This window comes from Cucumis sativus, chromosome 4, assembly GCF_000004075.3.
Source record: "Cucumis sativus cultivar 9930 chromosome 4, Cucumber_9930_V3, whole genome shotgun sequence".
NCBI classification, from domain to species: domain Eukaryota; kingdom Viridiplantae; phylum Streptophyta; class Magnoliopsida; order Cucurbitales; family Cucurbitaceae; genus Cucumis; species Cucumis sativus.
In genome coordinates, this window is record NC_026658.2 from 22402682 (window position 1) to 22416132 (window position 13451).

The 13451-nt window shown below is 34.5% G+C and overlaps 1 protein-coding gene across 1 annotated transcript; it reads left to right on the forward strand.

Moving 5' to 3' along the window:
- The first annotated feature begins 2345 nt into the window (after positions 1-2345).
- Positions 2346-12389, forward strand: LOC101217443 (ribosome-binding ATPase YchF). The gene is made up of 11 exons (XM_004144591.3): positions 2346-2713; positions 3110-3298; positions 3390-3443; positions 3841-3951; positions 5575-5637; positions 6824-7078; positions 7210-7356; positions 7437-7464; positions 8657-8727; positions 9641-9700; positions 11969-12389. The coding sequence occupies exons 1-11, from the start codon at positions 2495-2497 to the stop codon at positions 12035-12037; spliced, it is 1266 nt and encodes a 421-aa protein (XP_004144639.1). The 5' UTR covers positions 2346-2494; the 3' UTR covers positions 12038-12389.
- Positions 12390-13451: the final 1062 nt, after the last annotated feature.

Consider the following 13451-nt stretch of genomic DNA (forward strand, 5'->3'; position numbering starts at 1 on the left):
AAGGAGAAGAAAAAAGGAATAGTTATATCACGCATTGTAGGAGCAAATCCAAGGGAAGGAAAAAGATATTACTTGCGTTTGCTATTAAATCATGTTAGAGGATTGACGTCATTTGAGTCCTTATTGATAGTCAATGGAAAAAGAGTTCAAACATTTAAAGATTCAGCAAAAGAAAGAGGACTACTAGAATCTGATGAAAGTGTGACAAAATGTTTGGATGAAGTAGCTTTGTTTGAGATGCCTTATGTTTTTCGAAGACTTTTTGCAACAATCTTAGTGTATTGTGAACTTGTAGATGTTAGAAAACTGTGGAAAATATATTCTCATGAATTGTTACATGATTATAGAAAAGACGAGCCATATAATGTAGAATATCAATTGCAACACAGTTTAAGAGATATAAAAGTGTTCTTAGAGTCAATTGGCAAACAAATCACCGTGTATGATTTGCCTGAAATAAAACATATGGCAGAAGGTGGAAACAATTGCTATATAAAAGAAATAGTTGATGAAAAATCTATTGTAGTATCAGATGAATATATTCAAGCTCCTTCAAAGTTGAATGAAGACCAAAAGATTGCATACCATATTATTCTTGACATAATTGTGAGTAATAAAAGTGGTGTATTTTTTATTGATGGACAAGGAGGAACCGAGAAAACATTTTTGTATCGTGCTTTGTTAGCTACTATAAAATCAAAAAATATGATTGCAATTGCAACAACAACATCAGGCGTTGCTACTTTAGTTATGTCAGGGGACCGAACGACACATTCTAGATTTAATATACCATTAGAAACACATGAGTCATCTATATGCAATATTTCTAAGCAAAGTAACAAGGCATAATTGATCAAACAAGCAAAAGTAATAATTTGGGACGAGGTGCCAATGGCAAAAAAAGCCACAATAGAAGCAGTTGAACTTTTAGAGATATAATGGATAATCTAGAACCATTCGGTGGAAAAATGGTTGTGTTTGGAGGAGCTTTTCGACAAGTGTTACCTGTTGTCCCACGAGCTAGAAGACAACAAACTATTAATGAAAGTTTGGTAAAGTCGTACCTTTGGAATAAAATGGAGAAAATCCAACTGACTAAAAATATGAGAGCTCAAAGTGATACCCGTTTTGCAGAATATTTGTTGAAGATTGGAAATGGAACTAGACTGTCAACATACCAATATCACTGTTACATGTGCAAATGAAGAAGATTCAATATTGAAGTTATTGAATATTGTTTGTCCTAATCTCAACACGCATGCTACTTCAGCAGAATACATGACCAGTAGAGCAATTCTATCAACAACAAATGAGTATGTTGACCAATTCAATGAAAGAATGATTGAGTTGTTTCCTGGAAAAATGGAAGAATTCATGAGTTTTGATGAATCAATTGATGATACACATAATTATTATTAAGAGGAATTTCTCAACTCATTGTTGCCTGATGGTGTTCCTCCACACAAATTGTTTCTTAAAAAAGATTACCCAGTTATACTATTGAGAAACTTAGACCTAGGCAATGGTCTATGTAATGGAAGTAGAATGGTTTGTCGTGAGTTTCACAAAAATATAATTTATGCAGAAATTGTAATTGAACAAAATGAAGGAAAAAAAGTTTTTCTACCACGAATACCAATGAGTCTTGCAAACGACAAAGGGTATCCATTCAAGTTCAAGAGAAAACAGTTCCCAATAAGATTATGTTTTGCAATGACTATCAATAAGGCTCAAGGACAGACAATACCAAATATAGGAGTTTATCTTTCTCAATATGTCTTTTCTCATGGTAAACTATACGTAGCCCTATTGAGAGGAGTCTCTATGACAACAACAAAAGTATTTGTGAAATCAAAAGATCTATGGACAAAAAACATTGTATACAAAGAAGTTTTGAATTTGTAGTTTGAATTGCTTAATTTGTTGTATTCATCATTTTAATAATTATTAGTGGTAAAATTATAAAAATCTAAAATATTTACGCTCTCAGTAGCAAATGGAGTGAGTTTTTTCTTTTTAACATTGTTTTTGGTAATTTGCATGAGGTGAAAATAGTTTTTTCTTTTTAAAAAATCGTATTATTATTTATATTACGTAAAACAATAGTTGAAATATATATTTTTTCTAATTATTTAACAACCATAGATCGTTATAAATTAAATCAAACAAAACAAACTAATAAATTAAATAATACGTAATCAAAATAAACAAAATCAGAATTTAATTTTATAGAAATATATTAAATTCGTATAAACATATCAGGAATACAACTATTGAAATAAAATTTAAAAATAGAAAAACGTGCATCACACGTGTTAATACACTAGTAAAAAAAGAGAAAAAAAAAGATGACCGAACGGGTTTAGGCTACAACGACGCACTATTGTCTCTCAATGTACACCTTTCAATTTTAATTTCATTTATCGATTTTCCGGCGATAACTATTTGTTCCATCGCCACCGGATTCTCATAGCTGCAACTGGTGGCGGCAGCCATGGCTAGAACAGTTTGCTCTCACATTATCCCCTCTCTTCTTCTCCCTTCAAAGTCATCCTTCTTCGGGACTCACTCTCTCTTCTCCAGACCTTCTCAGTTCGACCATGTTATGGTGCTTGGCCGACGCTTCTCTTCTTCATCCAAGATCAGCATGAGCCTCAGAGCCGGTATTGTTGGCCTCCCTAATGTTGGAAAATCCACTCTCTTCAATGCTGTTGTAAGCTAATCTCCGTTGCTCTCTCTATGTCTCTTATTATTTAATTTAATGTAATTTGGATTTTGAGCCATGGAGCTGGTGGTTACTTCAGAAAAACTCCATGGCCGCTGAAGAATCGTTATTGAATTAATAGTTAGCGTGGATAGCGAGTTTGTGCATCAGGAGTTGCGAACTATTGGATTTTATTTTATTGTAGATAGTTATAAACAGTACCGGTTCATCGATTCTAGCTCTCCGCGAATTTTACAGTCTCCATGCTCTAAATTAACTTCCAACTACTTTCAACACACTTAATGGTTTGATTGGATCACTTCCTTCTTTAGTTCATACTTCTAGTTGGAAATTTACATCAATCACACTTGACGCTCATTGTTTATAATGGTTTTACCTTCGTAGGTTGAAAATGGGAAGGCTCAAGCTGCCAACTTCCCTTTCTGTACAATAGAGCCAAATGTAGGAGTAGTTGCAGTTCCAGATCCCCGTCTCCATAAACTTTCTGATCTCAGTAAGTCTCAACGAGCGGTCGCAGCATCAATAGAGTTTGTGGACATTGCTGGGTTAGTGAAAGGAGCCAGTCAAGGAGAGGTAAAGTTTATTCTCACCTCAGTATTATCATCATCATCATCATTATTATTTATTCTTTTTTTTAATGATTTCTCTATTTTGACTACTGCAGGGACTCGGAAATAAATTTTTATCCCATATTCGTGAGGTGGATTCAATACTTCAGGTTGTTTTTTTTATTTTATCGTAATTTATTTTTTTCCATCATTTCAATTAGAATGCATACTTAAGTAGTAGCGGATTTAAAGAGTAATATTAGTTAACAGATGAACTGGGGGTTTGTTTCCCTGCAATATCAACTTTCCGGTGACTCTAATCTAAGAGAAAGAACAGACTTTAACTTGCTAATTATTAGTTTGTTTTCTAATAATTGTGTAAACTTTTCTTCTTCTTTTTCAACATGCACATTGTTTTCTGTTATTATTTTGTTCTATCGTAGATTCAAACGTATCATGCCAATTTAGTATAACAATGTCATGAAAGCACTAAGAATAACCTAAGTGCTTCTTGCGTTTTCCAGTACCCAATTTTGTGCTGTTGAAGAGTTTCTTATTATGTTTCAGGTCGTGCGTTGTTTTGAGGACAATGACATTGTTCATGTGAATGGGAAAATTGATCCAAAAACTGATATTGATGTGATTAACTTAGAGCTTGTTTTTTCAGATCTGGACCAGGTAATATCATTGAAATCTTTTACAATTCTTTTGACTTTTTTTGGACTGTGGTTCAACAAACAACTTCTTTATGGAGTACCGATTACACCAAACACTTCGTAATTATAGCCTTTCTATGATTTTCAACGATTGCAAGACCCTTATGCGTTAGTGCTCTGGGGGAAGGCCCTCTTGTTCCTCGCCCTTAGGCTATTCCTTTTTGTTCTCTTGAATATATCTGTTTCTTATAAAAAAAAAAAAAAAATTCTATGCAAGTTTTGCTCCTTTTGGAATGGAGGCTATAATCATGGGAAATTTTGCATTCTACTTCCAACAACTTTAATTCATCATAGATTCATATGGGAAAAACAGGTGACTTAATGAGATCCCATGCTTTCGAGTTATAAATAGAAACAAAATCAAGTTGTCTTTAGAAGCTGTTTGTTGAATGTTTTGCATTTTGTCCCCCCTTTGATCTCTTTTTTCCTTGATGGCTCAGTATGATAAATTGATAATATAAAGGTGATCTTGGTAGAGGTTTTATTTCTTCAATAAAAAGTATTGTATATTAAAAAAAAAATTATTGCAATCGATTAAAGAAGAGATGAGTGGCATATCTTTTGACAGGAACTGACTTTGGGCTTTCCTGCTTAGGACATAAGATTGAAAGTTGATACAGCTTTTTAAAGTTCATTTTATTCATAGAGTGCTAGTGATTGATCACAAATATTATGTAAGGTACACTGAAACTCAGTAAACCTCAACAATAGCAAACAGAAACCGTCTCTGATATGCTTTATTCAATATAATTCAAGAGTTCACCAACACAGCAAGGCTAAACAACAAGGAACAAGAATAAGTGACAATAATAATGACACACGACCAGCTCCTTCGAGAAGGCTGGAAACCTCTCCCTAAAAGCTTTAAGCAGTCTTTGCCCAAAATAAACCCTACTTTTTTAAATCCCCAAACACTCTTTTTATACCCACATCACTGTGAGACCCTCAGGTGAATTCCTCCTCTTCAGCAGCATTCGTGGAGGCCTTTGCTTGTGTTATTCCCTTCTTGCCCTTCATTTTCTATGTCTGTAATGTTGGGGGTCTAACATATTACTACTATCTGTTGTTTGGTTTTTTAATATTTTAAAAAAAATGAATTAATTAAGAAATGACTTTCAGCTAAAAGAATAAAGTAAAGAGGGGGAAGATAGGGTATCCTTCCAACTTATACTAAAGAAGACCGTGATGAAAGTTGAAGAATGTGTTGTCTAGTAGTTACGATGCAGGTGTGGTTTTGACATTTAAGCTTAAAATAGAAATGAAAAACACTTCAACCATAGTTAAATTTAGCTCATTCCCTATGTTGATCAATGAAACATTGTTCAATGTTTACTTTTCTTCTTGAACTTTATATTGGATGCATACAAAGGTACAATTATAATAAGAGGCTACTTGCGGAATAGCAAGATGGTTTCCTTGGGGAAATTGTCTTACAGCGTAGTTCATTTGCACAAGTTTTTCCATGCTATTCTGCCATCTATGTTGTGTGACCAATTCATTGGATTTCATTGAATGTGTTATCTTCCTCCCTTGCCATTCCGATGATCTGATCAAATCTAAGTTGTACATTTTAAAAGTGATGCAGATTGAGAAAAGATTAGAGAAGCTCAAGAAAGGCAAGGCAAAGGATTCTCAGTCTAAAGTCAAGGTATGTTGATCTCACAAGAGTCTGCTTGCTGCTATAAATTGTTGTCTCTCCAATAATGATGTGAATGTATTGGATTGGTCTCAAAGTGTGATTAAATTTGTTTGTAGACCTGACCTGAATTTCAAAATGTTTTGGTCAAAGAATTATCATTAGCAATGGAATGATGAGGTTGTGTGGAAATTATTCCAAAAAGCCTAGTTATTCATTTATCTGAGGTCTCTAATTGAGATTATTATTGCAAATTCAGTTTGAGTACAAGATGGAACTCAGACCATATATATTGAGAACTGAATTGATTGCATGCTCCGAGGGCATTCACGTTGAAATTAAAATGTTTGCTCGGGCTTGCTCCTGTCTTCTCTCAAGATAATTATATCATTATATGTACACTAGGATCGTGTCCTTATAATGAGAATCAATTTCATCCCACTTAATAACATGTCTTTTTAAGACATCTATTTGCTTGGGCTTGGTCTTCTGTGGACTATTTCAGGACCAAAATAAAAAACAAAAATGAAGTAAAAAGATGAAGAGTTGAAGTGATTGCCGGGAGAAAGGTTACTCCTGTGCTGGTAAAAAGTTGAAGAGAAACAGTGGTGCTGCATTGGAACGACAAACTTACAAATCGTAAAATACTAACTTAAACTTTAGGCGGTTAAGTAACAAACTCAAACCTTTGGGTCATTTAAGCCAAAAGACCATTTAGACCAAAGTGCAATGGACGTAGGTGGCTATTAGATGTGAGGCACTAGTGCAATACTCCAAAAAGGAACTGAGTACTAGGTTGCTAGCTTTAATATTGAATACTGGTCCAATGGCTATCATTTGAAATTCTTAACAGTCTTTCCTTCTCTATTAAAAAAACAACTTAATTTACAATGAGTTACACTAATATGCAATTCATATTAGGATATTCATATCCCCTTGAATTTGTATATTTCTAAGTTTTAGTTTATCTTCAGAATTTGATTTACTTCACCAATATATTACGTCTAATGCCCTTCATAACAAACAGTGTCCTTATATTTGTGTATGTTTGAATCCTCTCCCACAATTATATTGATGTGCCTTTTTGATCACCATTATTCCTATTCCTCATGATGCTTCTATCTCTTCGAATAATTTTTTTACCTTCTGGTGATTCACACTTTATGTTGCTCTCTTCTTTTCCCATTATCTCTTCAAGGAAGAAGCGGAGAAGTCTGCATTGGAAAAAATTCAGAAGGTCCTGTTGGATGGAAAACCAGCACGATCGGTAACGTTAACAGATTTTGAAAAGGATGCTATAAAGCATCTTTGCCTGCTTACAATGAAACCGGTCATATATGTGGCCAATGTTGCAGAATCTGATCTAGCGGAGCCTGCAAGTAATCTTCATGTTAAAGAAGTTATGGGTCTTGCTTCAGAGTTGCAATCTGGAATAGTGACGGTTTCTGCACAGGTTGGGCTGGGACAACCTTTTGGGTGTTGGATCTTTCTCTCAAGTCTCAATCCTTTTCTGCAAAATGAAGTAGGCTTCAGGTCATTGACAATGTTTAACGAAAATCTGAATTGAGGACTTCATATTTTCAGGTTGAGTCCGAGCTTTCTGAACTTCCATCAGAAGAGAGGTTTGAATATTTAAAATCTCTTGGTGTAAGTGAAAGTGGCCTGGGAAATCTTATAAGGGCAACCTATAACCTTTTGGGACTCCGTACATATTTTACTTCAGGCGAAAAGGTAGGGTTTTGGACAATTATTTTAGTATTTGTGTTACAATGTTTATACTCATTGAGATATTGTTTGTGGGGCCTTTACAGGAAACAAAAGCCTGGACCATACTTGCAGGTATGCTTCAATTCTGCTAAGTTGAGGAAATTAACTGACATTGATCCTAGCATGCGTGTTTTACGTGTGCTGAAGGAAGATTTCTAAGTTGATGTATGCCAATTAGTCGCTATATGGGACCTGTTCAAAATCTTTTATAGCAACTTGGTTTTAGAACTGGCACTGTAACTTACCGTTTATTCTCATGGAGTTCACTTTTGATTCGATTTACACTTGATGCATAATGAGTATCCTGTGAATTACTATTCCAAGTTCAACGTCACATTTATCCTACAACTGCTGTGTTCCTCCATGGCTTGACACCACCCTCTTTCCAGTGGGCTATGAGGTCCTTCGTCTGCATTAGGCAGCTTGCATGCCCCATCAGAGTAAATGAAAGTGTGGTGGGTGGAAGAGTGGAATATTAGTAATCTGTTATACCTCCAATATTATTTAAATATAGTAGGAGAAAGAAGAAGGAGAAGTCAGAAGTTACTGGGTAATTCTGATGTATCTCGGGATGGAATGTCTCTGCTCGAGGTGTTCTTGGTGTGGAGTGGCTTTGGCTCGGGGAGATCTCGGGGTAGCATGACTTTGGCTTGGGTTTAAAGGGGGAAAGGGTAGTTTAAAGGGGTTGAGAGGAGTCTTTGAGAGAGGGAGGAGTTATTTTGGTGTGTAGGCTGTTCATCCTTGAGAGGAGGATAGCGGAGTGGTTTGTTCTCGTTTTTATTTTGTGTGTTATTTCCAGATTGATACTCTATCTATCTTACTTTGAATTTGTAACATCTTGTTCCAAATTGAATAAAGAGCTTTTACACTAGTGTTCTATCATAATCTTAGAGACAAATTTATTTTTTTAAGAAAAAGAAGTGTGCCAAGTGCCAACTGAGATAAATTGGTGGTGCTTATAGAATTTCCCTTAAAAACACGTGTGTTTTCTTTTTTAAAAAAGATCAGAAACCAAATTTTCATTGTGAAAATATGAAAGAATACCAAAAAAAAAACTTTAGTTAAATTGCAACTAATCTCAAAATTTAATTTGGATTTAACCATTCAACCTGTATGTTTTTCATGCTCCTTACATATGGGCTTAGTTACAATTATGATTAACGAAGCTCTACACATGCCTGAATTTTGGAATGCGTTATAATTTATGTATAATTTAACTTCTATTGATGTACAATTTATTGGTTTTATTTCATTTTTGATTTAGGAATGACTGCACCACAAGCTGCTGGAGTCATTCACTCAGACTTTGAGAGAGGGTTCATCCGTGCAGAGACGGTGAGAATGAAAGTCTTATTGAATATCGAATATTCTCTATTCTGCATGCTTTTTTTCTACCCCTGATAACCAAATTGATCGGTAAATCTACCAAAGCTGGCAAGATTCACGAGGCTCCTTCACTTTATTCCACTACCACTTTTAGGCTTTCTGATTGTATTTTCTGGCTAATAAATCGAGAGTTTGAAGAGTTAGATTTTTTGCAATCGAACTTAAACATGTACAAAAGTTATGTTTTCATGTGAAAATAAAGATGCCTATTTTATTTAGCTTTGAATTGAAAAAGAAAAAGGAATAAAGTAATAATCAAGTATAATATCAATCCAAGTCCCTTCTGCAGGCTGAGGGGAGAGAAATTGTAGGCTTCTTCGAATTGAAATAAATTAAATAAATAAAAATTGTATGCTTCTCTCTTGTTATGAATAAGTAGTTATCGTCCTATATGTTTCATTTTGTGGTTCAATGAAATTATTGAATGCGAAGTTCTTGAAACAAATGTTACTTTTTTCAACTCTGGAAAAATGGACTTATCTCACAAGAATTTAAAGCTGTCTTTCACTTTTCAAAACAAAGAGAAGGCGCTCAGAAACAAATGAATGGATGAGAAATTAAAGAGCTGTCTTTTACTGAAAAGAATAATCAAACTTTATTATGCAACTTATAAAATAATGTCATTATTACCTTATCTATCTTGATACAGATTAGTGAATTTTATATTCAAGAGAAAAACAAATGAACAAACTAATACCAAATACCAATAAGCCTGTAAGCTAAGAAATTACTCATATCCTTTATAATTTACTCAAAAGTGATCTATATTTTTGGTGGTGATAATCTGTGTTTCCGAGCTTCCATTTTCTTTTGTTTTGTCTGCAGATTTTGTGTTGCTGAATTTTTATTTTGTTTTATATAGGTGGCTTATGATGATTTTGTTGCTGCGGGTTCATTTGCAGCAGCAAGGGAGAAAGGACTTGTAAGTTTGTAGTTTCATTACTATATTTTTTAATTCTGAAAAGGTATGCCTAAAATATGACACGTTCACTGTTTTACTGTATAGGATCTTTAACTCAAGTTCAGTGATTAAATTTTCGACTGAACAGAATCTTTTGTGCTAAGTGCATGACTAAGTCCAAGTCCATATAACATTTTACTGTGGAAAGTAGCTCAGGCAATATCATATTTCAAGCTTAAAATATAGCTTAGAGGATGTAGCCCACTGGATATAATTATATGTGGCAGCTTTCTTTTCCTAACTATTGTCATATCATGGAAGAATATGAGAAAGTAAAAGCTGCTGAAATGTAATTTTACTAACGGAACGACTGGATAACTCTGTGTCCTGCCTATGAATGGCCAAATTTGTAAGATGGACATGGACACATGGTTATGCGAAGTACATGGGACAAATATATATTTTTCTTGATTTTAATATGGATCTGATTTGAAAGAGAAAAATCACCATTATTAATAGACCTTGTCGATTAATTATGCATAGGCTGGTTTTTTCCTTTCATTTTGTGAAGTAGTTAGCTTCAGAGGAACGAAAGGACTTTTGATAGTTGGAGAGACCTTTTGGGATTCCATGTATATTTTAGAGGGGTCGAGAGGTCTTTGGAGGAGGTGTGAGAGGGAGTGAGGTTTACTGCTTCTTTATGGTATTTTTTGTAATAATAAAAGATGCAGATTGGTTTTGGTATCAGTCTTTGTTAGTGGAGTTTTGTAGTTTTTTTCTCCATAAAACTCTGGTATTTTATACCATTTTTCTTTGTGAAAGCTCAGTTTCTTGTTAAAAAAGAGAGGGTTATTTAGGACGCTTTCTTGTGATTTTATCATCAAATTCTAATTGCACTCCACTAAAATGCCAAGTAAGTTAACGATCACAAGAGATTCAACTTTTAAGTTTCTAACTTCAAGTTTTTTGTTTTTTTTTTTTAATGTTTGGTTAAAAAAAATAGCTATATTTTGTTTTTGTTTTTATTATCTTAGTTTAACATATAATTGATTTGGGTTTAAATTTTGGATTCAACATTAAAGGTTGGACCATTTTCTCTTTTAAACAAACTTTCCAGACATGTCTAGGAAGTGTCCCAAACGTGTCCGGAATAAAAAAAAAAGATAAATAAACATAGGAGATGGAACATTGCTTGTTGAACACATATCTGGATGTCCAAACGTGTCCATGTCTACGTTCAACATGTTTCTCATATGGACACTATCTAAAATAAAGTCTGCTTCATAGATTTTTACACAGCTTTATTTAGCATTTTCAATTCACAAATAGAAAAAGTCAGGAACTCTCGGAGAGCACTAATGCTCCTTCCCCATTCCTTGAGAAGCTCTATGTCATTCACTCCAAAGAAACCAGCCAAGGCTTTGAAGGGCAGGTTTAGTAGCCATTTGAAAGGGATAAAATCACTTTAATCATGTTCAAAATCACTCCAAAATATACGTCTGATAATTTAAATCAATTTTGATGGTATGAAAGTTGTGTTTAATGATTAATGATATGTTTTGAAGTGACTTTGAATATAACAAAAGTGATTTAGCCATTTCAAATCAACTCCTAAACATGTACTTTTGATTTTTTAATTGTATTTTCACTACTTGTGAAGTTTGTTTCCTTGAGCAATAGTCTCTTTTCATTTTGTTAATGAACATTTTGTATTTTGCTCCCAAGCGAGTTCTAACAACGTTAACCAAAGGACTCAGCTTCTGCTATGAAAAACATGACAGTATAAAGCTTGATCACAAAAGTTTTCGAAGTCTCAAGGAGAGCAGTACAAGAAAGATTGATAAGATATCAATCTGGAAAAGAAAACACAATAGTAAGAAGAAGAAACTACCATCTTTGTTATCATCCTCCCAGGGATGAACAGCCCACTCACAAAAATGATTCCCCCTTCCCTCCTGACTAACTGTGGGGACCAGAACTACTATTAACATTCTTAATCACATGCACTTTCTCTTTCTTCCCTCTCCTACTATATTGTAATATTATTGGAGGTCTAACACGTACCAACAGGCAACAACATAAGGAAGTTTTTTTAGTTAACACTCTGGGCAGGTTTAAGTAGCTCTGTGTCTGACCCATATTGAAGCATAGCTGTCATATCGAAAGAAATCATAATGAAGTGTTTGAAGGCCTCTGTATATTCATATCCAAAATAAAAAGCTCTGTTTTTTAATCTCATAAATAGTGAAAGCAGTTCCTCCCCTCACTGAAGCTTACATGTTATTGCAGTTGAGAGCCGAGGGTAAAGAATATATCGTCCAGGAAGGGGATGTCATGCTCTTTCGTTTCAATGTTTAGCAGCTGCAGAGTTTGACCAAGCTGTCTGAGAACCAGAAAATATATTGGTTTTTTCTTTTTGCAAGGTCGAAGACTTGCAGTTGATTTATCATTTTGATGTTTTTGGGGATTCTCATTGTTTAAGTTCGTCTTTTGTTGGTCAATGGGAGCCAGAACCAGGTATGAGTTAACAATTTTGAATGTAGAGTGCATAGTTCAGAGCATAAAAAGATATAAATAGGCTGCAAAAGACAAACATACACATAAAAAGTTAGGGAGAGTGGGTTGGTGGTGGAAAGGGATATGTACCTTTAAGTATTGACCACAAAATTATATATGAGCACTTCAATTTCTTCCTTCTATTGTTTGAAAATATAATCCCTTTTTCTTACCCAGGAAATTGGGGTGTTCACAGTCCAGTTCAATTTGGTTTTTTTGTTTGAACTAATAAGCGGTTCAGTTTGATTTTGGTAAAATCCAAAATCAAACTAAACTGAAAAATTTGGTCTCCTTATAATTTTAAACCAAACAGGCGCTTCAGTAAAAACCAAAATCTAGATTTGGCTAGCAAGGGTGATGACAGTTCCAACTCATCTCAATATGCACCATGTGGAAATTTCCCAAGATCTATGAACTCGTAGTTGGGGAGCTCTTGGTGAAGAGACCTTAAGATAAGTTGCTAAATAAACAGGTGGGGAGGATCGACCTGTTCAGTTAAAGGAAGCATAGTATCTTGTACTTGTTTTAGGATTGAGGAAAACTTCCAGTACTAGTACTTATATACGTGTCATGTTATGTGTGTGTTGTATGGCGAAATCACTTCAGTAAAACAACTGAAGGTTTACAATACTCGGCCATACAACCACATACACTAAAAGCAACCAAAGCCAGAACAATAATTACTTCCAAATGAAAATATTTCGACAATAACGAATAAAAGAACAAAAAAGAAGCTGAGAAGCACTTAAAAAACCAAAGCAAATTGCCAAATGAACCAATTGAAGTGCGACATATTCCAGACTTCTTTCCAGTTTCCATGACTTCTCCAGTCCTTGTAGAGTCTCTTATGTATCTTTGCGACCAAATACTCTAAAATATTAGGGGGAGACCGACCTTTTAGAAAACTTTATTTTCATTCTACAAAGGGGGTGTCAACCTAGTTGAGATGTCCGAGTGTACCTCCTGATCCCCCAGGTTCCGTCTTTTAGACTTCTTTATTTCCCTCATTGTATAACTCACTTGTACTCCGAATTCTTATTAATTAAGAAGTTGTCTCCGTTTCAACAAAAAAACAATGGGTGAATGAAAAATAACTTTGTTCATCTTCATCACGTTCCAACCAACCAGTGTTTTACATAGTCCATTGGTGCGTTTTAAAGAACCAAGGCTCTCTTAATGATGCCTCCTTGATTCACGTGCCTTAGCGTTTGTAGTA

Excerpts from the sequence above, each read along its gene's own strand:
- LOC101217443 (XM_004144591.3), top strand. The coding sequence starts at position 2,495 with ATGGCTAGAACAGTTTGCTCTCACATTATCCCCTCTCTTCTTCTCCCT. Across the intron at positions 3,444-3,840 it reads AGGTGGATTCAATACTTCAG|GTCGTGCGTTGTTTTGAGGA; the intron begins GTTGTTTTTTTT and ends ATTATGTTTCAG. Across the intron at positions 3,952-5,574 it reads TTTTTTCAGATCTGGACCAG|ATTGAGAAAAGATTAGAGAA; the intron begins GTAATATCATTG and ends AAAGTGATGCAG.